Source organism: Marmota monax, unplaced genomic scaffold (genome assembly GCF_021218885.2).
Source record: "Marmota monax isolate L192 unplaced genomic scaffold, Marmota_monax_Labrador192_F-V1.1 WCK01_AAM20220418_F8-fsc00049, whole genome shotgun sequence".
Lineage (NCBI taxonomy): Eukaryota > Metazoa > Chordata > Mammalia > Rodentia > Sciuridae > Marmota > Marmota monax.
In genome coordinates, this window is record NW_026694221.1 from 597,781 (window position 1) to 625,000 (window position 27,220).

Genomic DNA, 27,220 nt, shown 5'->3' on the forward strand with positions numbered 1-27,220 from the left:
ATATTTAAAAATGAGATAAATCAATTAAAAAAGTAGATACTTATAATGCAGTAAAAAACTTTTTACATTTTTAATAAAGAGATCTAACAATATTCTTCCCTAAAACTGTTTTCTTTTCTGCCTAAAAATTGTGCTTCAAAAAATCAAATATATCATCTTTTTTATTATTATCTCTACATTCAATCATTTTTAAAATTTTTATTCATAGAAAACATTGTTCTTTGAACTTCTATCTAAATAACATAGAGCTTGTTAATTTGGGAAATAATATATCCTTTCACTTATTTCAATTTACATGTAAGAATTAATTATAAAAATTTTATTTTTATAATGTCATATTTCTTGTAGATTCTGTTTAATAGGTTATGTAATAGGATATTGAAAATAATTTTTCTGTAGTCTACCGTATAATGAATAAAAGGGTTCAGTTATTTCTCATTTCAAAGACAATCAAAAAAGATCAATGCTCAGCCAAACCAGAATTGCTATCTTAACTATTACTCCAGACTCCATGAATACTGTCTTCCTGTTTATCAGAGGGGACTGCCACAGGGAAGGGGGATTTGAAGAAGTCGTTTTAATGAAGAGACAACATCTAACAGGTAGGGCCATGGCTTGTTAATCTCTGTTCAAGCATGCTTCCATATTACCAAGGTAAAGGGAGTGAAGTTCCAAGATAATTACTCAAGGATTGAAGATGCTTACACCTTATTTCATAGCTGGATTTCTACTTTGTAGTAAACTGTGGATTTGTTTTTGTTACGTATTTCAGCGGTATTGAGGAGAAGCAGAAAGGTGGAAAGAAAGAACATCACCATATCCAGAGGACCAACATCAGAAGAAAGTCTTTACTATCAATAGGTAGTTGAACGTTAAGGAGCTTAGAAGTGCACAAAACTGGTGATTTCCATTGTCAGGATCTTGTGCCATTAGAAGGTTCCCCAGCAGGCCCCACTGAAAGCACCAGACATTGCCCCCGAGGAGATGCTTAGCATTTAGGCACCTGTTAATGCAAGATGTCAATAGCCTATTAGGCATAGGCACATGAATTGCAGTGCCGGGAGAATTTAAGCAGGAACTAGTTGGGCAAGAACTATTTTCAAGCTACCCAGAAAGAGAAGAGGAACACAAGCTAGACAAAAGTCTCATTTGTTCCTAAGTTCTAGAAAGGGTCAATGCTGATAGTGAGGAAGTGGAATGAATTGATTATACTCAAAATCTGCCCAAGGCTGCTAAAGTACAGAAAAGGGAAGCTTGCAAAGAGTATTTGAAGTCAGTAATTAAAGGAAAAATAAAGCCATTTTATATTTGTAACCTATCAGCTCTGACTGTTCAAATATCAGGTTATCCTTATAGTAAAGATAGCTTTCAAAATTGAGGTGTATGTTTTCTGTATTTAAAGTCTCTCCTATCATCAAATAATGTGTTACAAAGTACAGGTAAAATACAAAAAGAGAGCAAATTAATGAAAACTGTCTGAGCCCATAAAAAGGCTAATAAAGTTCACCAAACTTTTTCATTTCTTAGACACTATGTTTTTTTAATAATATTGATAGACTGCTGATATTAGGGTTCTATCAGGTTCATCTTTTTATTTCACTGTAAAGTTGAAGAAGTAGTGTGGTTCCATATAAGAATTGAAGAAGAAAAAGGAATCAGTTCTTTTCTATCTTCCTCTGCCAAATCTTTGAAAGTTTTAAATTTATTGATCCTGCTGCTGTCCCTGAAAGTCATAGTAGTTAACCTTAATCTTAAAGGTATGTTCATGTGCATGTATGTGTTTGTGTGTAGGCAAAGTACATATATATTAGCTTATATTGTGATAAATATTGGCTTAAACTAAAACACTTGGAATCATACATTTAATAATGATGGGCATGTCTTATTCTGAAGTAGCCTATTTTCATTCCTTATTTATTCATGCTAATAGAGGAGAAGGATGTTATAAATAATGCAGAAATCACAGATGACTTGGTTAATATATTGTATATTTTTCATCAGATTTAGTTTCTTAATTGTTTGCTCTATTTATTACCCAAATGAGCTAACATCATGAGTATTTAACAAATGATGCTTGGTGGAGAAAGCTAAGAGCAAAAATTCTAGGTAGTGAGAAATCCATTCTAGTATTAGAGAATTGCTATAGAAAATTCATCTATCAATTATTGATATTTAACCAAACAGAGAGGACCAATATACTGTGATACAAAAGAGATATGAAGCTGGAGGCAGTGGTGCACGCCTGTAATCCCAGCTGCTCAGGAGGTTGAGACAGGAGAAACATGAGTTCAAAGCCAGCCTCAGCAATGGCAAGTCACAGTCTCTGTCTCTAAATAAGGCTGGGGATGTGGCTCAGTGGCCAAGTACTCCTGAGTTCAATCTCTGGTACCCTCCCCCCCAAAAAAAAAAAGAATAATTAAATCAGAAATTTATCTTGATATTTTACATCTTAAATTTACATCTCAAGTTTAACAGGTTTTATGGATTAAATATGTAATTGAAAAAGTTTGCACATGCTTTGGTAAAGGCAGTGTAAAGTGAAGATATTTAAGATGTTTTATCATAATACTCTTGACATTAGACATTTGGAAAATTCATATATGTATAGTTTTGCATGTTTGACTGCTGTAAGTGTCAAAAAGTGATGAGTAGAGGACCAAGGTGTATAAATTGGTGAATATTAAAGTGAATCTTTATATAACAGTGTAGGAGTGTAGGAGCAGGCTGGAGAAATTTCTTTTATGTGAGTCATTTCTGTATAAAGCTATAAACCTTTTTTTAAACCAAAAGCTGTCATGGTTTCTTGTAAAATAATAAAGATAATAAAGATATCCATTTTAATTGATTCTTTTCATTGTTTAATAAAATTGCTTTGTTTGATTGCTGAAGAATTTGAATTGAGTTTTCATTACCCACTTCTGAACAATTTACTCTAAGATCCAGACAGTATTGAGCTAATGAGTTTGAATTTATATTGAACCTTAACTGTCTTCATGAAGTACATGGAAGAAAATCATGGCAGTAACTAAATATTCTTCATTAAAAACTATGTCATAGAGATTTTACAATGAGTCTTTCAGTAGAGCTAAAGCATTAAATTGGAGTTTTACCAATTTTGCTGTTTCCTTACATATTATGTGAAAATATGATTTCTTCATTCTTTTAAGAAATAAAGGTTTCATAAGCTGACAGGGATATTACTAAAAATTTTTAAGTGGCAAGTTTATGTATTTAACAGATTCTATCAAGGAATAAATTATTAATTTAATTTGAGGACATGTATGAATTGAAATGGTTTACAAGCACCTTCCAAGAAATGTTCCACTAAAGTGTTTCAACATTTTACTATGTATGTATTTATTTATTTTGCAGTATTAAGAATTACACCTAGGGACTCCTTGCATGCTAGGCAAGTGCACTACCACTGAGCTATAATCATAACCCTCATGATGTTTTTATAGCTAAAACATTGCAGCCCATCTTGAAATGGTAACCTGCAAATGCATGATGACATTGTCACAATAATAAATTTGTTTCTCTGTATTTGAAACTAAATGATGTGTTTATTCACACATAACAAATGTTTTGCTTTGACATGTTTGTCTTTCATTAAGCCACCTTTTGTGTTCTATATATAATGTCTAAGTTAGGCACTTAATGATTCTATTTTTAGCTTCATGGTGGAATTAAGTTAAGCATTTTAAATCTAAACGGTGAGTAGGATACTATTTACTACAAAAATAACTTTGCATTACATAACCATCAGGATACTTCAGTTCCAAGCAGTAACTATCTAGTTCTATAAGAGTCCCTTTAACATTAAATTTGATAGTCAAACAGAATTAAATTCCACATATAGGTTAAATGTTACAGAAGCATTGTTTTTCAAAAACTTGAGATCCTTATGTAAGAAATAAGAAAAGGAAAAATAAAATGCAGTGATATGCATTTTTTAAAACCTCATTTCAAAGTAGTTATTGGAATTATGGGAATAATATCATATCCAAATAATTTATATTCATTCCCCACAGGCAGCAGTGATGGTTCTTGGGATAAGGAAACACTGTACTCCTCCCCATCCCAGGGATCTCAGGCTTCTGTTACCCATCCCCGCATGCCTGGAGTGTATAGCCTTCCACTTAGTCATCCTTTCAACCATCTTCAGCACAGCCACCTTCTGCCAAATGGTACGATGGCATTTTTTAGCAATAAAAATGACAGTTTAAAAAATGTTTAATTATTAGATAGTAAAACAGGACTTTATAAATGGATATACTATATTTAGACAGCTGATGATAATAAGTTAAAGAAAACTCTAGTTCTTTCAAGATTTTAGACTGATCACAGGAATAATGTAGCAAAGAACTGACCATCTGTATAAAACACATGAAAATGGTAATATGATAAACCATGGCACCAAACTAGTTAGTTGAAAACCAATTTTCCTGAATGGTGAGTGGATATTGTCATGCATACAAAGAGGGACATATTTATTCTTTGACTGCTTTTATTATAATATATTTCAATTTTTAGTGATTCATGTCCATAATGATTTTAATAAGTGTGATATGCCACATTCCATGGTTTTACTTGGAATAGCACAATGATGATATATATGTATTTTTTATAGGACTGGAACTTCCTTTTATGATGATGCCCCATCCTCTAATTCCTGTAAGCCTACCTCCAGCGTCTGTCACCATGGCAATGAGCCAGATGAACCACCTCAGCACCATTGCAAACATGGCAGCGGCAGCACAAGTTCAGAGTCCTCCATCCAGAGTTGAGACATCTGTTATTAAGGTAATGGTTTTCTTGTTATATAATGTTGATAATAAGTCATTATGTCTTAATCTATTTTCTTATTCCATAAGTAAATGTCACCTCTAAAATCTAAGTGATAGTAAATAGGTTATGAGAAAAATCATTCATAATTAAGTAGCCCCATGGTTACAGTGTTTAGAGAGGCTTCAGTTAAGTTCTCTTAAGACAGACAACTTAGAACATTAAAACACAGAGTTCAAGTGTGTGTTTTTACTTGTAGGTGTGTATGTATGATGCATATAAGTATGTGATTTGTGCATGTAGTGTTATCAATCTTTAAGTATGGAGAATCAGACAACCAAAAGGATTAAAATCATCTATTTATTGACCTTGGGCCCGTAACTCAGTCTTTGTGATTTATTCAACATCTAAAAAATGGATAATATAATGTGGATGCATAAACTAAATGAAATAATAAAGTTGAGTTATTGTAAATTTAAAAACATACTATGAGTGGAAATTAACATTATGGTTATGTAAACTTAATATTTGTGTGTATACATATACACAAACATATTTGCATGTGTGTGTACATTTTATATATATATATATATATATATATATGTACACACACATACACACACACATATATAAATTTCCCTGCTTTATCTTTTTTTCTGTTATATATGTGTATAATTTAAGTATGTGTATATCTTATATGGGTATTGGGTATACATATATACATATAATTTTTTGTCCATTTCATTTTATAATGGGCATTTGTACTCGTTTATACCCAAATATTTTAATGGTCATTGTCAGATTTAGTGAAGAATAAGAAATAATACAAAAGAACATTAAGAATAGATTGTGGGGCTACAGTTGTAGCTCAGTGGTAGAGTGCTTGCCTAGCATGAGTGAGGCACAGGGTTCAATCCTTAGCACCATATAAAAGTAAATAAATAAAATAAATGTATAAAAATACAATAACATTATTTTAAAAACAGTAGATTGTGTTTGTAATCCCAGCTACTCAGGAGGTTGAGGAAAATTATTGCATGGTCAAGGCTAACCTGGGCAACTTAGTGGGATCCTGTCTCAAAATTAAATAAATGAATAAATAAATAAGGGCCAGGAGTGTAGTTCAGTAGCAGAGTGCTTGCCTGGAATGCAGGAAGCTCTGTGTGGAATTCCAAGCAATTACGAAAAAAAAAAAAAAATCATCAATCATCAATTTTTAATCTAAATAAAAAATACTTCTTGCTGCATAATCCTCATTTGACATAATAATCACATGTTTTTTCCTGAATAAAATACACTTGAATTCAGGTTAGTCTTTGGAGCATGTCTTGTATTTTTCTTAAAAAAAAGGCCTTGTTACCACTTAAACAGAATGTTGATTAATATGCAAACAGAAATTTTTCTTATAAAAATGGCTCTGTAAAATAGATCCTTATATCAGTTTTTGAATGTAATTACTAGAGGAAAATCACAAAATGCATTATAGAAAACCAAAATCAATACTAAAAAATCTCTACCTGAGAACATGGCAGTGAAGACCAGCCATATCATTATTGGCCAAGGAATTGGCAAGAAAATTTCTTAAAACTCTTTTTTCTTTGGAATGACTTACAGGGTTCCTCTGTTACTAGGTGACTGGTTAATCAAGGTTATCACTAGATTATCTAATTCATGATAATTTTTGGTAATTGTTTTTACTGAGAATTTAAGATTCTAATTGGTTCATTCATTGTAGTTACTTAGAAGTTTTAGATGAGGGCAAAAATCTCCTAAGTGTTGTTCTTATTGTGTTTGTTGGCTATTTTAGCAAAATCTTAGTGCTTGTTAGGTATTACTTATAACATGTGATTATGCACATTTAAAAAAATTACCAATGAATATTTTAATTATCTTGTAATCATACATTTTTATACTTTTAAGTCTAAGTTTATTTGTAATCTTCCATTTAGGTAAGCTTTGCATTAATATATAAAGCAAAATATAGGACAGAAAAGCAGATTTTAGTAGTTTAAAAAAATCATAATAGGTATAATATGTATCTTACTTATGACCTGTACATAATTTGGCCATGAGGTGATGGCTTATATGTTCCTTAATCCAAAAGCCACAAGGTACATCAGTAGACTTGTTTAATTTTATTTTTTAATATAAACACATTTTAAAAATATTCATGCTACATCTAATATTAATTAGAATATTTACATTGATAGGGGAGCACATTTTAATAAATCCTTGGTTGTCTAAGTTTAGGTAGGAGGAATTAAATTTTTCTGTGGAAGAATTTTACAAAGAAATCCAGGACTAGATTATTGGAAGTCAGCAACATTTTTGTGGTTTCCAATATTAAAGTTTAGGAATAGAGAGGAAGTAGGTACAGAAAAGGAAGGAAATATGCAAAAAAGGAATGGGAAAGTGAGGGAGCTTTTTATCTTAAAATATGTGCCAAAACCTATAAAATAATAGTGATATCCCATGTCCTATTTTCTTGGGACAAATATTTGCAGAAATTTGGCTATAGAACTTGGTTCTGTAAGATGTTCTGAATTAGAGAAGATAGGATAATGAAACAACCTCTTTTAATTTGTATGTGAGCAGACTTCATAGTTTAAGAAGTGTTTTAGTAAACCCACATGACATACATTGATTAAATTTAGTTTGGAGAAAGTTGTTATTTTTTCCCAAGGAAAACAGTTGATCCCTATGTCACAGTGAACAATTATTTGGTCCATGCTGATAATAGAATAGTGCCTGCAATTTGTTGGTCTGAGAATATTCTAGATTGGAAGGTTGATTGAAAGTGCAATGTTAAGTAATAAAGATTTTCTCCCATAACAGAAGAAATAGCTTCTGAAGAGAAAATAGAAATGTGAATGATATTCTATGTGGTAGATGTCCTTTTGTCAAAATCCACTTTTCTTCCACCATTTGTATGGCCCATTAATTACAAATGGTTTTACACTTTTAAGTGATTAAAAATGAAAAGATTCGAAAATCTTATGTATTTCAAATTTTAGTGCCCATAGATTTTTTAAAACATAGCTACACTTTTTAATTTACATAATGTCTATGGCTACTTTTACATACAAAAATAGAATCTGGTGAAGTATCTAGTAAACTATCTGGACCTTTACAGAATAGTTTGTTGATCACTGCATTAGACCTCTAAGAAATTTAAATTCATGTAAATCTTAGACTGTGGGTAAGTGAGGCAGCTCAGACTAAATTCTCATACAATATAAAGCCATGTGTAAGACAAATTAAAAGCATTGAGTTTTTAATGTTGAAAAATTTAAATGCAGTGAAGAAAAGTAAACTAGAGGAAGACCATACACTTTGACATTGCTATTTGCTCTAAATGCAAGCTTCCATGAGACAGTCTGTCAATATTGGACTTAGCTTTCTCTGACTGATTTTCTTTACAGACTACTAGAAATATTTTAGCAAGATAATTTTAAGGAAGAAATGGACTGTTCTCTTTAGGTAATAATAATTTTAATTTTAATCCTTGATAATTAAATATCTATAGAGATATGTGAAATGATTATAAACTCTGTGCTAGTGTGCTATATGTTGGCAAGGCAGACTTAATTTTTACTGTTTAACACTAATAGAGTATGAAGAGACAGACATGAGACATTACATGTCATATAATACAGCTCCCTTGTAGTAGAGAAATAATTCCTACATCTTCTCCATCCATTTCTATTTTGTAGGATTCCAGTTCAATTTTTAGCAAATTCAAGAGAGAGGGAAATATATTCATTAATCACATCAAAATTTACTTCTCAATAGCTGCTACCTTTACTTTATTTCCCTCCTGTACTGGGGATTGAACCCAGGACCTTACACATGCTAGGCAAGCATTTCAACACAGAGCTGCATACCCAGCATCTCTCCCTGTTTCTGTAGTGCATTTTAATTATGCAGAATAATGTGTTTTATTGTGGTGTATTTATGCATGCACATAATATACTTTGATCATATCTACTTCCCCCTTACCTTTTGCCTGCCCCTCCCCTCCCCCAACCCTCCTTCACTAATAGTCTGCTACTTTCTACTTTCATGTTGTCTTTTTTTTCCCTTAGATATGAGGGAAAACATGCTAAAACTTTTGTTATTTCAGTAACATTATCATCTCTAGTTTTTTTCCATTGTCCTGAAAATGATGTGATTTCATTTGTCTTTGGGACTTAATAAACCTCCACTGTGAATCTATACCACATTTTCTTTATCCATTCATTCTTCAACAGGCACCTAGACTAATTTTATAACGTGGCTGGTGTGAATTGTGCTATGATAGACATGGATATGCAGTTATATCCAAAGTATGCTGACTTTAATTAGGGTATATACCATGGAGTAGTATAGAGAAGTCTTCCTTTATTTTAAGACAAGATCTCATTAAATTGCCCAGGCTGGCCTTGAACTTGCAAACCTCCTGCCTCAGAACCCCAAATAGCTTGGATTATAGGTGTGTACTACTGTGCCTGTCCCTACTTTTACATTTTAAAAGAAAGATGTCTACTAATTCTTCTTTGTTAAAAGCCATCTAAAGATTTAAGTCCTCTATTACACTTCAGTAGTGTGTTTATTTGCAAACCAATATTCCAGTGTCTGCCAAGTTTCTTGGTTGAATTCTTTTTTTCCCCCTTTGTAAAAGAGTCCTCTAGACCCATACAATACTCTAGAAATCAACTGACCAATGAAGAGACACTAGAAGTAATATAAACCTCAATTTAGACAATATCTATAAAATGTAGTCATAATTCCTAAAATTTTTTTTTTGGTATTAGAATACTTAATTTGGCCTTTTTGACATAAATTTCTATTAAGCCAGGTTTTTTTTCTTCTTTTGCTTATGTTAGGGATTTGTGTTTATTCACAATTTTTTTTTATTTCCAGTCACTTGATTGAGTGGTTATAGATGTTTTTAAGTGTTAACATCCCAAACTATAATGTTAATGATATATGCCATCTTTGTATCATTTCCAAATTTTAAAAGAATGTTTTCCTTTATTACCTTAAATCACTGAGTAAAATAAGCGGTATATATCAAGCAATCAATTCCTTCTGTCATTAGAGAATTTGTTAATGGGTTTAAATGTTCTACTAATTGATTCTCTTTGGGTACCATTCATCAAGTAACCCCCAAACCTCTTGAATAAATCAATATTTTTCTCACTTTTCATTTTTACATCCACAATGACATCATGAGAACTTCGGGGGAAAAAGTTCCTGCCAAAATAGAAGTAAAATTGAAAAGAATAAAGACAGTATATTTAGTGGTCTAAAATGTGAATTCTGGAAAAAACACTTCATAGTTTCATATTATACCTTTACCACTACTTAATCCTGTGATTATAGACAAGTGATTGGATGTCTGTGATTTTTTTTTCCTTTTCTGTAATACTATCTCATTAGGTTATTAGAATTGATTAAATCATCATTCATAAAATCTTTCAAAATCTCTACACCAACATTACCTTTAGCTTAGCACTAGTTTTGCTTTCCCTCCAAGTGTTTACAGTCACCTATTCTAGGATTTTGACAGGGATTCCTGTCAAGCTTATGATATACAGCCAGAAGGCTATAATGAGAACCCTTTCTTGCTCTTACCTCGCCTGTTCAACCCTCACCAAAATTTGTACTTTGCCTTTTTTAAATCAAGGACTTTTGGGATTGTAGTACATACTATACAAAATGCATTTTTAAGATTTCTCTTTTCTTCAGAGACAATGTAGGTTTGTTTTTGAGAAATTTGGCAACATTGAATGGATTTTACATTGTTGAATACACATCTTTTTTCTCATGGTATATTACAGAGTTCCCTGAAAATAGAGAACATAATGCAAGTTAGTGATTATCTTTGCTGAGCTTGTGTGTGTGTGTGTGTGTGTGTGTGTGTGTGTGTGTGAGAGAGAGAGAGAGAGAGAGAGAGAGAGAGAGAGAGAGAGAGAGAGAGAGAGAGAGAGAGAGAGAGAGAAACACTATGAAATTCTCAAAGAATTAAACACTGAAAAAACATTTAAAAATAGAATTTATGATTTTCCATCCTCTAATTCTTTCCTTTAAAATAGTTTCTTAAAATATTACATTAGTATATAGGACTTTATTGTCATAAAGTTTAAAATGTGAAAGAAGCCAGGCTCAGCAACACGCCAGCAATCCCAGTGGCTTGGGAGGCTGAGATAGGAGGATCATGAGTTTAAAGCTAACCTCAGCAAAAGTGAGGCACTAGGCAACTCAGTGAGACCCTGTCTCTAAATAAAATACAAAATAGGGCTGGGGATGTGGCTCAGTGGTAGAGTGCCCCTTAGTTCAATCCCTGGTATCCCCTGCCAAATGTGAAAAGAATATAAAAAGTAAAATCAGAGTGACATTCTTCTCAAAGTAGATTCAAATCTTAGACATCACATGCCTCATATTTGTGTTTAGTTACTGAATAGTTTATTCCTTGGATAAACATAAAAATCTCTAGATGTATACAAAACTTTTAGAAATAACTTTTTCAGAAAAATGATTGTGATAATTTTTACATGACCTTACAAAAATAGTTAAGTATGCTCTGTTTGTATTTATTTAGGTATTGACATTAAATATGAAAAGAAAATGTAACAAAAAATATTACAACCACTAAGAATACATCAGTGTATTGAAACATACTACATATGTTTAGATTCATAAATTTAAAATAATTCTGAAAAAATGAACTTATCCTTCATCTTGGGAGAATTCTAAGGAATTGATTCTCTTAAAGGCCAATATATGTTTAAATAAAGGAAAAGTAAATGAACAAGAACACTCATTCTTCCTGCCTTTTCCATATAAACAATCTCTCAGGATAACCCAATAATTCACGTGAAAAACTTTATGTTCATAGAACTCTTCTAAAAAAAAATCAATGAGTAAGGAACGATAATATCTCCACATTGCAAGTCTTAATGAAGTGATGAATCTAGGCCATGATTATCAGTGGTGGTTGGCATCATAAAAGGCAACCAAGCAGACATTATACCTTCCTGATGGAAGCAGGCAACATCATCTATGAAACAGTCTTAATCCAAACAATTTGAATCAGGTCTCTAGTTTTAAATATGCAGGGAACTCAAGGGGCAGAGGAACACAGAATTAAACAGACCCATTATGGGAACTGCAGTTGAGATGTTCCTACTGGTGTTGGCCTCTGAGAACATACACTCTGCCTTACTAGATAAAAAGCTGTCTGCAAGCATTTGCTTGGCTCAAAGGGACTGATACTAATGCATGTGTTGGCCTGGTTAGAATGTATCATTTTTCTCTTTCCACTCCTTTCTCTACTGTCTTCCCTTGGCTTCACCCTTTAATTAAGATCACCCTTATGTTTACATAAGGCTGAATCCTTAACTCCTGAGTCAAGAGTATGTTTTGCTGTTTAAAGTAACATATTACCATATAGCATCCTGAAAAATCATAATCCTTTCTGAATTATCATACAAATATGATAATTGTATGATAATATCATACAAATATGATCCTGAAGCACGATCAAATATGGGCAAAAATATGATATAAAATTATTTTCAAGTATCCTATTAGTTCCATATTTAGTAAAATTAAATATTTCTTGTTTCATCATTAAAACAAATTTTTAAAATATTATAAATATTCCTTGGAGCCTCAATTTAAGACATTGAGTGGGAGAGTTTTAAGATGGTGACTGCCTGGTCTTCAACTACATATAAGAATGTTGGCATCATTCACTATGTCTCTTAAAAGTACTTTTTTGCCTTTTCCTTAATCTAGAATCCTAGTTCTACCATCCACCTTCTTTGTACATATTTACAGAGCAGAAGAATTTTTTTTTTCTTTTTTGGTACTGAAGATCAAACCCAAGGATGCTTAACCATTGAGCCACATTCCTAGTTCTTTTAAAATATTTTATTTAGAGACAGGGTTTTGCTGAGTTGCTTAGGGCCTCACTAAATTGCTGAGGCTGGCTTTGAATTTGTGATCTTCTTGCCTCAGCATCCCAAGCCTTAGCATAGCATTATAGGCCTATGCTACCATGTCAGACCAAAGCAAGAGAATTTGAATATGACTCTTAACTGTTGTAAATAATTCTGTATTTTACTAACAACATTTACCAGTTTGTGATATGTGTTCAATGGGGAAGGAAGTTTTGTCAGTTTTGTTTACTTTTATAAAACCAGAGCCTAGAATCCTGCTTGGCATATACTAGGTGTTCAGTAAATGTTGTTGAATGAATGAATTTAAATGTGAGCTGTCCCAAAGTACAGGAGTTTGGGTTAAATATGAATAAAGTACTGCTCAACTGTATCAATTTTGTGAATTAATAAGTTATATCAAAAATAACTCATGTCTCCCTACTTCTATATCATTTTCAATAAAGTAACCTCTAACCAAAACACATAAAGAATTTAAAAGAGCAGTCAGGTGTAGTGGTGAAAGCCTGTAATTCCAGCAGCTCAGGAGGCTGAGGCAGGTGTATCATAAATTCAAAGCCAGCATCAGCAACTGAGTGAGATACTGTCTCAAAATTTAAAATAAACAACAGGCTATGGAAGTGTCTCAGTAGTTAAGCACCCCTAGATTCAATATTAAAAAGAAAAAAAAATAAGAAGGAAGAACAAAAGAATTTAAAAGTGCAAAATAAATTGAGTCCATGGAAATAGTTCTTTATTTAGAAAAATGAGTTGTGATCATACTTGCTCCTCTAAGAAAATATTTTACTTTGATAAAATATAATGTATATTTTTCTTCTAGAAAGGAGGCTGGTGAGATGATGTCATTTTTAAAATGTTTAATCAGATGTGTGTACTATTGAATATTTTATACTTTTTAAAATTTAAATATTCTATTTTTAAATTCCACCTTTGATTCTGAATTATCTTGTTCTACCCAGAAGCAATACGCAGCTTTTCCTTTATTGTTATTCTGTTACCATTAGTTTATTAGTATGACCTTTTTTCCGTGAAAGAGTACTCCTCTTAAATTTTCATTTATTATTGTGGCCAGTTTTATAAAGATGGAACATTGCAAAAGATTGTGTTTTATTGATTGGTGGAGTTGATGCAGGACTATAAAGCAGTGTGTTGAAGTATTAAATTAAATATTCTTCCTCTCTGCTCTACTTCAGGCCCATCTTAGAGGTTAAAGGGCATTACACAAATGAAATGATAAATCTAGTTTACATAGTTTCCCTATAGACATTGAACTACTTCTTTTTTATTATGTCTGAATAAAACTCATTATCTATTTTGTTTCAGTAATAATTATGAGATTCTCTCCTAAGCAATTCTTTACTGTCTGCATTATTCTCCATCTTATAGAATACTCTGTAAAGGCAAGCATATAAATATGATAAAAGAATTAAGCTGTTGAAATAAATTAATTTTTTGTGCAACAATGTATTCACATCTTACTTGCTCAATGGATTTTACTTTAATGAAATTCTTCAAAGAACAATACATTATGTTCCAAAGATTGAAATTATATATTAAGTGAAATGAATGAATACATTGTATCTCAATTTATAGAAAGTTTCAATTGAATAATTAAGCTTGTAAATCACAAAATTTGCATGTATTAAAATATTTTCTTTAAATAAAACTAAGTATTGTCTTTGTATTCTTTTTCTTAAATATAAACTATAATTAAAGCAAAAGTAAGCCAACACTAAATTAAATTCTACAATTGTACCATTATTTTCCAAGCTTTAAAGCATGCTGTTAAAATGCATCTTACATTAAGACTTTAATTTATTATTACTTAATTTAATATGTGATATTTTTATTATTTTAACTCTATAAACAAATGAGTAAATAATTTATGAATTAAAGGACTCATCACAGGAAACTTTGACAATTAAATATATTGACTAATGAAGTATTTTTCTTTGTATACTGAAAATATTAAACAAGGAATTCCTTTCAATGGCATAACCATTGTTGCTAGAGTTTTGCGCATTTAATAGTTAGATTTTAATGATTTAACTACCTAAGGAAAAAATATTCTAATGCTTTCCATTAACACTATTAAGAAATCTATGATAGCCGGAAAATCAGACTGCAAAGTGAATTTATAGCAATGATTTATTTCTATATTTGACTTTATCTCTGTCCAGCCAAACATGTGTCATTACAAATAAGATCACTACCAATTATTTTGAGAATTATTAAATATATTGATAGATAAAAAATGAGTGATATTTCAAAGAACATAAAATGCTTAATTTAGAAATATTATTTTTATGAAAATGTAGCAATGCTCTTTCCCAAATATATACAATGTATTTCACATACTATGTATTTCTGTGCAATCCAAGTATTAACAGTTAGATTTATTAGGAATTAGCTCTAAAGGAATTTTAGACAATAGGCTGGAGATGCAGCTTAGTAGCATAGTGCTTGCCTGGTATGTGTAAGGCCATCTGTTCAAACCCAGCACTGCCCAAAATAAATAAATACATAAACAAACAAATTAATATAAATCTCACATAAACTGTGTGCCTTTCATAATTTCAAGAAGTCATTTTTAGACATTTAGCATATATCTCTTGTCATTCATGCAATTAGCTACAGCATAATTTATTAATTGTATTTTTACAGGTTATCAAGGAGTTATATATGTTTTTACAAATCAAGACCCTGAAATAAGTGTACAAATACTCATGAAGGAGTGCAAAATTGAACCTTTGAGTATTATGCAAAAATCAAGATTATTCCTTGATTTGTGACTGCAAATTTTTGATATGAAACTCATTGCCATTTAAAATTGCTTCATAATTTAGGATAGAGATGAATATTAAATAAAAAAAAATTAAAGCCCAATTGCTTTTAAATTATAAGTTAAAAGATAAGAAGGAATTGGCATCCAGATGTGGATTCTCTGCTATTTTAAATCATATACATATTTGTTTCTTAAAACTTTAAGTCATTTGTTTACATTATGGACTACAAAGAATGTAGATACTTTAGAAACACATGCTTCACTTATGTAGTTTGGAAAATAACTGGTAATATGTTCACTTTTAATGTCATTTGAAATGATTTCAAAATGTTATTCTGAAAATTGTATTGTTGGATACCATTTTCTTTAGTATCCTATAACTGTATTAAATGCATGATGTGCCACAAACTTCCCTGAACAAGCTAATTTAAGATTTTAAGATTTGAGATGTATAGTTTGTCTCTTGCCTGCCCTGCTGCCTCACTTATGCAAATTTTATCTTTCAACTGGAATCCCACAGGATTTGAGTTGGAAAATATGTTGCATATATCTTTTCTTTTTAATTCCTTTTCCCATCTTTTTTTAGTTGTAGATGGACACAATATCTTTATTTTATTTATTTATTTATTTTTATGCAGTGCAGAGTATCAAACCTAGGTCCTCACACATACTAGACAAATCCTCTACCACTGAGCCAAAACCCCAGCCCTATTGCATATATTTTACAGGTACCTAGACATCACTCAGTTTTGCTATTTGCAGAGAGTAAAGCACTAAGTTCCTAACATCTTATCAATTGAGGTAAAGAGTTAGTGCTGTGGTATAATACTGACAACATATCTGTTCTTTGGAGAAGATTCTTATTGGTCTTTTGGAAGCCAATCCATATATTTTATACCAGTATAAAAGATCTTAAATTTCAGCAAGTTGTCACTAAAAGATTTTAATATGTATTTTGCCTTTTGGGAGTAGAATTTAGCTGATATGTTTTCTTTTGCCCCTTTTTTTTCCCTTTATATGTATTTTTGATAATGTAAAAGTTTTATCATAAAATTTCCCATGGAGTCATTTTTTTTAATTCTATGGTATGTACATTGGGAAGTAAATTTATAACATTGATTTTGGAAGAGGACTTATTTTCATTTTATTTGTCATGCTCCAGGAAAAAGAAGTCTCAGCATATCTCTTGTAGATATTTATTGACAAATGTACAAAACTGAAAAATTAAAAGAATATTACTCAATTGGCACTTGATTTTGGTTCCATGTTAAAATTACCTTCAGAACTCTGGTACAAAGACTGGGCTCTACTTCATACCTAGTATATTAGTTTCCTAGGGTCACCTTAACAAAGATCTACAAACTGGGTAGCTTGAAACAATAGAAACTTATTCTCTCACATTTCTGCAGGTTTGAAGTCCAAAATCAAGATGTCAGAAAGATAATACTCCCTCTGAGATTCTGGGTAGAATTCTTCCTTGCATATTCATGGTTTTTCTTGGTAGCTAGCCATCCTTGGCCATGATTGGCTTACCGATGGCATGACTCACCTTTGCCTCCATCTTCACAAAACATCTTTCCTTGTATTTTCACATCATCTTCTTGGAAGGACACTAGCCATGTTGAACCAAGAGTTCATATACTTTATCTTAACTAATTATATCTGCATAGATCCTATTTCCAAATAGTTCATCAAGGTTTATGTCTTAATATCTAAGGTATAAATATTTTGTTACTCAAAGTAGAAAAAGTTAAAAAATGAATATGAAGCTAACCTGTAACTCCATTTATAATAGTTCTTTAGAGGCATTTATATAATGTATTTGAAGGTTACTGAAATGGTGAAGGTACAGAGCTTAAAAAGGCCACGTGATACCATGACACAAGTCATTTTCCCATGACACAACTAATACACATTTCATGGATTTTTCCTTAAAAGGTTTGTGGGGTTGAATTGGAGGTAGGGTGTTATAGGTATTCCGAGAATTATTTGAATCAAAGATAATTATTTCAAGGTTAAATAATAACCCATTCCATGATGCCTTACATTGTGATCATCTGTGTGTGCCTGAAGTATGTCATGATGAAATGGCTGTTGACAGCTTCTCTGATGGTGGTGTTATTCTGATCAAATATATTGGTAATATATGCGCTAAATGATCTTCAGATACTTGCTGAAACAGGAAAACATATTTAAAGATTCTTCAAAATGATAAGTATTAAGAGGAATCTTGCTTTGGTCTATTAATTCTTTATCATCTTATGGGTTCTTAGACAGTTCCGGCTCTCTCTTTTGGGCTTACTTTTTATCTAATAAAAAGACTTACATATGCCCTTACCTATAAGGGCATTTTAAGCCATTTACCAGACTTATATATAGAATCACAGCTTCATAACCCTTTTGCCTACTTTACTAAGAAAAAAATTAGTTGTTTAGATAATCAGCGGGTTGAATAATTTAAAACTAAATTTCAAGCTTTGCTCCAAATAAAAGATGTTTTCTATTGCTGTTAAATGCTAGTGAAATGTTATGCTTTCTTCTCTTCATGCTTCATATTGTATAAGAAAGATTAACATTCATGAAATAAAGGTCCAGTGCATTTACCTCTTTTCTTCCTCCCTCTCCTCAAATGGTGGTGTAGGAGCGTGTTCCAGACAGCCCCTCGCCTGCTCCCTCTCTGGAGGAGGGTCGGAGGCCTGGCAGTCACCCATCTTCACACCGCAGCAGCAGTGTGTCCAGCTCCCCGGCGCGGACTGAGAGCTCTTCTGACAGAATCCGTAGGTCATACTTTTACTTGTCACCATTTTAAACTTTATTAGGTGCAGGTAGCTTTTCTAATCAAAATGCCCTCATTCCAAATAGATCTCAGATGTATCATGTTCTGAAGCTTTGTAGCAATAGCCATTTCTCAAAATTATGTTTCCCAGTTTGGAATATCATGAAGTATGATACAACATTAACAGGTTCTGATATAAACTCCCTCTATTTGATGCTACACATAAATACTTGAGCTATGAAACAGAAAAAGTAAGTAACCTTCTAGATTAGTTTCTGAGGTAAATAGCCAGTTCTCAAATAGCTAATGTCGGAGTCTATTGTTTAGGGATTATTCCACTTAATTTCTTTGACTCTATCTCTGCCATTTTGTAACTCATTAGTTTTAAAAATTCATTATTGTGTTAATGAAGATATCCACAAAAAGGAGTAAAAGAAATAAAATTCAAGACAGTATACTTTTAAGTAATAATAATAATAAAAAAGAAGAGAGATCTGTAGCATAGAACAAGCCAATCAGGGAAAGGAGGAGGGAGGGAAAACGAAGGTACTGGGGAATGAGATTGATCAAAATGTGGTATATACATTTATGGATATGGCATAATGAATACAAATACTATATATAATTAAAATGCACCAATAAAAAGACATTACATTCTTAAAAATATTTCTGAATCACTTGAATGACTAAGAGATTGAAGAATTTGAAATTGGCTAAAATTGGGATTTGAGTTTGTAGCAATGAGTAATGCATATTATAGCCATATATTATGATTAAAAGTTTTAAATTAGGGCTGTATTTCATTTCATCACATTTCTACAATACTTAATCTTGGTCTTCATGGTCAAGAAAATTAAAAATAAAGTTAAAATGCCATTCAATTAACAGGTGACTTTGTGCAAAAATTGAAGAATTTTTTTTCAATGAAATCAATACATTAAAAGAGAATGGTTTAGTTGAAAAAATCAATATGTAATATATTATTTCCATAACTTAGGTATTACTTTACAAAATCATATTTATAGTGTAAGTTTCATATAATTTCACAATATTTATTGGACTGGTTGTTGAGAATATTTCCAAAACCGGAAGACATTTTCTGAAAGTGTCTTACTATATTGTAAAGGAATTTTTGTATAAGGCAAAGGCCTTAGTCTTAGAACTATTAGAGTGGATAACTGAAAATATATAGAACAGTATGAAATAAAATTATAAGTTAAATAGTCAATTATTAGAAAGTATATAGTTATATATAATACAAAATATCAGTATTTGGTTTGGCTAGTCTAAAACTTATTTCCCTAATTGCGTGATGTCATGGTCACTTTTTATTGATAAAAATGTTTGTGTCTTTTGACAACCATTCCAAAACCAATGGTGTCTTCTGTATGCTCTTGTGCTAGGCTGACATCAGAAACAGAAATTTAATGATGAATATTGGTTTCATTTTGAATGCCTTTGGAAAAGTGCTGTCCTCCTAGAGGAAGAGAAACATTTGTTTTCCTAACAATTAAATGGAAATAATGGGCAGTTTGGGGAAGATTTGAAAGAGCTGTGCTCTATGTTCATGTTATTTTATTAATGATTGTATTTTTCTTATTCTTGATAAGAAAATATCTGATGACGGATTTTTATATTTTCATGCTACTATAATTGCTTGAATAAAAAACATATATAGCAGGCACATACATATGCCTCTGCATATATACATATTTACACATATGTATGTTTATTTTTAATATTTAAAAACAATTTTAAAGTAATAGAAAATTTTCAACTATAATATGAATAATTCTTATATATTTGTCACCCAGACTCACCCAATTAATTAATGTCTCTGAAAGAGATTTTTCTTTTTTTAAAATATTTATATTTGAGTTGTGGTTGGACACAATACCTTTATTTTATTTATTTTTACGTGGTGTTGAGATCGAACCCAGGGCCTCGTACATTCTAAGCAAGCACTCCACTGCTGAGCCAAAACCCCAGCCCTGGAAGAGATTTCTATAAAGGCAAATTGCTTCCCTAATGCCCTTGTCTTAGACATAAGACTTCTTTGTCTCAAATACTTTATTGTTTTCAAAAAACAAGATATTTTTCTTACATAACCACAGAACAATGGTTAAAGTCAGGATATTAACATTATCATATAACTAGCATTTAAGCTCTAGACCTTATTCAAATTTCAACTCTTTCCTACTACTATAAAAATACTTAGGTACATGATTTTAGCAACATGATTTATTTTTCCTGGCCCCAAAGCCAATCCAGAACCACACATTGCAATTAGTTATCAATATACTCTCAGTTGTCTTTGATTAAAGAAAATGGAACAGTTCCTCAGTCTGTTTTTCTTTCAGTATTTTTGTATTTTTGATGGGTGCACATCATTTATTTTGTAGAATGACCCTCCAGATTTTTTGGTGTTCCTCATGATTAGACTTATTTTATGTCTTTTGGGCAGGAATTTACACAACTATGACAGGATATCTTTTTCAGTGAATCACGTCAGGAAACATGGTCTTTGTACAGTACTGATGATCACTTTATCATTCTGTTAAGGTGTTGACTACTACCGACTACAATGGTAGATTTTTTATTATTTTTTTTCGAAGGTACTAAACATCTTGTGTACAAATATGTTGAGCATAAAAATAGTTAATTCTTCATCAAACTTTTACTCACTAATTTAAAAATCATCATTGGTTTCCAAAATAATTACTAATTGTGTTTATCAAAAAGTAATCCCTAATATATTTTGTGATATTTAAAAAAGTATTTTCCAGAGAAAGTAAGATTTTAATGAATAATTCTTTCTACTCTGTTTTTTTGCACAAAACCAAGATTATCATGGATAGCCCTTTAAGTGAATTTATTGACTGGATTGGGAAAATCATGAGTGTTTGATCATCTCAATAATGACAGTGTTTTATCATTTCAATAGTGACAGTTTACTGTTAATGGTTTAAAAAGCAATTATTATTTTTATTTATTCAACCATTTAGTTGATATTAATTAATCATTTTTATATTCAAGTTTGAATTCAGAGCCAAATTTTAAAGTAATACTCTAATATCTATGGCCCCTTGAAACAATAATTTTAATATCTTCCTTCATATTTGCCTTTTCAGGTCACCAGAATATTATTTATTAAAATTTAACTTAACAGTGTTGAAAAGCACTCTAATATTAAGATTGTAATTTTTGTAAAATTAAGGGAGGTTATTTACTGAGCAGAGACTTCTTTGCAGTAGATTTAAAAAAATTGAGTTTTTCATTGGTAGTAATAGCAGTAGTATGGTCATTCAAAACTACTTTAATCAATAAAAAATATTAGGTACATGATTTTAGGTGACGTAAAAATAAAGTAAAATGGAGTTATTTTCAACATTTTTCTGTTTATCTTCAAGAATTATGGTAATTGGTTCTCACAGTTTTTAGGGCTAGATTATAATTTTGAAGTTAGACCATTATGATTTTACTCACTTTTGAGCCTGAAAGAGTTTTATTGATATATTTGAACCTTTTGTGTTATGGTGTTTTTGTGTTTGTTCTTTTGTTTCGGGCTTAACAGCTGTCCATCAGAATGGGTTGTCCATGAACCAGATGCTGATGGGTTTATCACCAAATGTACTCCCCGGGCCAAAGGAGGGAGATTTAGCAGGTCATGACATGGGACATGAGTCGAAAAGGATGCATATTGAGAAAGGTAATTTATGATTTTGTGGCTTTCTTTTTTCTGTTGAGTATATGAGCTAGATTTAATCACAAATGAGGTATATGTGAAATGATACTAAATATTTTAAAATGTATAATGTATAATATTAATTAAAAAATTGAGCCTATTCAACAAAAAGAGGAATGAATGAAGACCTTCTGCTTTTCTCTTAAAAAGAAAAAAGGTAAGTAACAATTTAATTCACACTATATTTTTGAAAGAGATTTGTTTGTCCTAATTTTTATCTCTGAATTCCTAAAGGCCTGATGCTTTTTGTCTTTCCTATTACCTTATAGTCACTTTCATTTTTTTTCTTCCTGTGACAGAACAACAGCAACATAGAAAAGATTATTGGAAGTCTTTCTTGGATGAAAGATATATGGTCATTGAATCCAATCCATAATGGCATATAAGTGAATCTCATCAGTCAATGTACCAGTTATTATTCCAAAATTATAGTAAACAAACAGCTCCAAGTATCCTACTGATACTTTTTTTTTAGTGGAGGGTACCAGGGATTGAATCCAGGGGTGCTTAAACACTGAGCCACTTGTTCAGCCCTATTTAATTTTTTTTTAAAATTTTGAGACAGGGTCTTGCTAACTTGGTTAGGGTCTCACTATATTGCTGAGGCTCGCTTTGAACTTTCAATCCTCCTGCCTCAACCTGCTGAGCTACTGGGATTACAGGGTTACTATCATGCCCAGCCCTACCAGTGTTTTGATTGTATAAACCTAACCCATTTTCGTAGCCTATGCCCTTTTAATGTGTACTTTCATCTGCATTTAATGAAGTAATTTCACAAGGAAATTGAAATTTTTTAAACAACCATTTTAGAAGTTTATGCAAAAAGATACAAGTGTTTTCAAATTATATGTTTTGAATTGTGAATGTACAAGCCTCTCCACCTCTTTTTCAATGTTAATTAATGTTTTCAATTTTATAAATATAGATGGGTATTTTGCCCATTCTTTAAGGAATAATAGCAAGGCAAAAGGTGGCATTATCTGACCTTTGCAAGATACATTCCTACAAAATGTCTTGAGGTTTGTGACCGTGAATGTACACAAAAACTTACTTACTAATGGTACTTCAGATCACATCAAGGTTTTATAAATGGTTTTGCTGTCAGAACAAAGACCTTAGCTGTATCCTAAGGTTTCTCGATATTTTACCACATCTTTTATAAAGGAAAATAAATTTTAATCATTCTCCCTAGAAATGTGATGCTCCCTTTGATTTTAAATGTAGATATGCAATCATGGAAATTTAAATAAATTTTGATACTATTATATTGTTTTGTTTTATGATGCTCTTTCTTGCATGAACTCACTCTCTTTTATCTACTTTCCAGCATACTGAATTAATAGTAAATATTCATAGGCTTTTTAGATTGATAGAGTCTACTAAATTAAAAATTGTTTTCTTTCATGACTACATTTATCATGTCCCTCATAATAACCCTGTAACTTTCTTACTACTCATATCTGTATTAAACAAGTAACTTTATTTAGAGACATTTGTAGAGAAATTAATTATATGTTCATGTCATTTTAGGCTTGAACTTCTTGTATGTAATTTGCTTCCCAGCAACTAAATCATTCAAAAGGCAATAATTCTTAAGAAAACATTGATACTAAAAATAGATACTGAAATTCATTTGTATGCTGAGAATCACTGTGGTCTGAAATCTTAATCGTCAGTAACTTTTTAACATTTTATGTTCTTCTTAATATTAAATAGCTTTTGACTCATATTCTATTAGACAGAAAACTTAAGTAACCATCAGCTGAAGGGCCAGTGTTTTTTCCAGCATTAGAGTTTGAAAATCCTAACTGCTAAGTAAATTCTTCCATTTTTGAAATATGGACTACTTTAATAGGGGCTTAAGCCTTAGGAGAGTTTAATTAAAGCACTTTCAAAATATAAATATGAAAAATGAGTTAGTGGATCAAGAAGTAACAGACACAGAAGTGTTGCAGTCATCCCAAGTGTAAGTAGAAATGCTTTTACAATTATGAATTTCTATTTAAATAAGAAGTTTGTCAAAGATGTGTGCCCAGAAAAACTCTGATGCAGTTACATAGCATGTCTTTAAAATGATCTTTATGTCTTTTCACTTTTCCACACATCTCCAGTTCCCTTAAGCTTCTGGATTTTAAGAACATCACTGATCTTTTCCCTCAGTCTACATGTAGTGGAATGGGCAGTAATAATTGACATTTGAATTACATACATAATTCAGTGTTTCTTGGTGCTGCATCTCTATGTTTATTCCCCCATACATTTGTCCAATGATGCTAATTTACAGTCCCTCTATCATGCATATTTTGGTGGGTTTTCCTCAAATTACTGAATTTCAACACATTTTGGAGCATGATTCACACTTCTCCTGTAATTTAGTATATACATTTTTGTAATTGTAAAATTTATTGTATTTTTAATTTACCAAAAATTTAAAAGTATAATAAAGTCTATAATATTAGCTTCTTCTAATTGTAGCAAAGTTAAGTACGTATCCTTGGGACTAACTGTTGAATACCTAATTTATATTAATGCATTTCAGTCTTGGATTAAGTATTCCAATGTGATGTAATTAATTAGTAAATATTTGTTGAGAACCAGATACATGAAAAGAAACCAAGTACAAGTGTAAACATTTTCTCCCCCTGCACCACCTTCTTTACTACAATTGTACATTTTTTTTCTTGATCCATATCTTAATATTTCCTCTAGGAAATATTATTATTGTTTTCCCTTAATTTGTTTTCATAAGGTATTTTTTAAGAAACCCACCAACTTTCTTTTATTATGAATGCTTCTAGTCCACCAACATTTTAGAAGCAGGTCTAATTTGAGAAGAGGCAGGAAATTCAGGGAATTTGCTTCAGGCCATAAAATATTTCTTTTGTGACATATTCTTCTTATTGGGCATTGCCCAAGATTTCCAATGTTTGACATTCTTGTATTAAAAAATTTATTTTTGGTACTCTAAAGTAGAGGATGGAGCACTATAGTAATGTGTATAGAAACTGAACACATTAGAATTTCTTCCCTTGTTAATAATGTGTTTTTGTATTACTCCTCATGGATCATTTAAAAAGTAATCTATGCCATCACTTTTCTAAAGTTTGTGGGTACATTTTTAAAATATTTTCTTTTGTACTTGCTCATTGCTTAACATTTCTAACTTAACTAAAATGTTAATTGAAACTTCAAATATAGCTTTCTTCTTTTTAATTCTAGATGGATATTATACTAATTTACAGTAAATGTTACATACAAATATACCTGAACCTATTAGTATCTTATCACAAAACAGATACATATAGACTGAGAGCCCTTCTTCTTTAGTATATTCAATATTTTGATAATATTAATATACATAATATGAATATTTTTAGATTTAAAATCCTTTAACATTCTGCTCAGTCTTCACATATATCTTTCAGATATAAGTTTTTGTATGTCTCAAAATCTCTTTATGTTTTTCCTAAACATGACCTGTAATGTAACTTTCCTCCTCAATTTCCATGCCTTCGAAATAAAGGTGTTAATGCCAATAGTTTAATTCTGAATTTTTAATAATTTTTAAATTCTAATTTGTTATATATGACAGTAGAATGCATTATAATTCATATTACATATATAGAGCACAATTTTTCATATCTCTGGTTGTATACAAAATATATCACACCATTCGTGTCTTCATACATGTACTTAGGGTAATGATGTCCATCTCATTCCACCATCTTTTCTACTCCCATGGCCCCTTCCTTCCCCCCCACCCCTCTGTTCTATCTAAATTCATCTAATCCTCCTATGCTCTGCCATCCCCAATCCCATTATAATTCCGTCTTCTTATAGCAGAGAAAACATTCAGAATTTGTTTTTTTGGGATTGGCTAACTTCACTTAGCAATCCCCAAAAACCAAATGCTAAGTGAAATTAATTCTGAATTTTCTAATGATGGACAACAATCTTTTATGGATCTGAGAGTTCTTTCTTAAGTAGAAGGCAGATTTCATTTGCCAAGCTCAGGTGAAACTTTCTCAAGATACCTGTTTTATTAGGCTATGCATTATAATTTCTATATACAGAGCTTCTAAAATATTTAAGTGAAAACTTAACAAAATCCTTCTGTACAATTCCCATAACAATACCTTAATGATGGGCAATTGGTCTAAAATATGGTCTTTGTTGTTATTGTTTAACTTCATGCAATTTTATGACTGTTATGTCACACTCAACTTTCATGTTTCTCAAACATCCTCTCTTCTTTACAAGGTAATTTCTGTTTTTTCACTTATCTGGAATGTATATGCCTCTTAATACAGATGTGTCCAGCCCAAATTTATCCTTCATATCAGAAGTATGTCTTCTCACCTTCTTTGTATTTCTAGCACAGGATTCAGCATTAGTGAATCCAATAAATACCTTTTCAGATTTAAATGAGATAATGTATGTATGGAGTGTTTGATCCATGTAAGTATTCAATGGAAACCATTAATACTATCAAGTAATCTCCTGGATATGTGTCTTAATTATATAGATGAGAAAATGCAGATGTGTAAACCACTGAATCCAGCACATTGTTATTTATAATTCATAATTTCACAGTTGTCATGACTTATATTTGATCTCAGTTTGAAAATCAAAAACTATGGTATCATAAAGCATTTCCTAACAAGATTGTAAGGTGTCCAGTTTGGAAGAAAAATATTAGTAAATTATTCACAGTTATGTTGCATATCCATAGTTGTGAAAGTAATTGCTTGAGTAAATTTTTACAGTACTAAGAATAGCCTTAATTTACTCAAAACAATTTTACTGAACCTAAATTTATTAAAAATGTACTGAGGATTAACAAATATATTTGGTTTTGTAAATCACAGGAAGTATCAGGTATTGGATACGGATGGGCTGCAACAGAATAGGTCAAAAAGCCAACTGTGATATTCTCTGATGGAGAGGGATCCTGTTTTTGAACTACTAACACATACCACTTGTAAAGAGAACTACTTCAATTTTACATGAAGTTCATTTTCTAAGAATTAATTTTATATAATTAATATACGTATGATTTTAAAAAATAAAGTCATTTATTTGTGTATAAGCCTTCAATTACGTTTTAGAAACATTTTGATACTTAGAAAACTAAATCATGTCAATATTTACTGATAATTTTTATGACATATTTCAAAAAATTGAGT

General features: G+C 31.1%; 1 protein-coding gene across 2 annotated transcripts in view; it reads left to right on the top strand.

The window, feature by feature from the left end:
• Positions 1 to 27,220, top strand: part of Dach1 (dachshund family transcription factor 1) — a 398,616-nt gene that overhangs the window by 270,107 nt on the left and 101,289 nt on the right. Inside the window, exons 4-7 of one of the 2 annotated variants that reach the window (XM_046466459.1) lie at positions 4,032 to 4,187; positions 4,631 to 4,803; positions 18,155 to 18,290; positions 21,864 to 21,998. In XM_046466459.1, coding sequence (XP_046322415.1) covers positions 4,032 to 4,187; positions 4,631 to 4,803; positions 18,155 to 18,290; positions 21,864 to 21,998 — 600 coding nt within the window. The remainder of the gene's footprint in view (positions 1 to 4,031; positions 4,188 to 4,630; positions 4,804 to 18,154; positions 18,291 to 21,863; positions 21,999 to 27,220) is intronic. The other variant, XM_046466460.1, reaches the window with a different exon arrangement.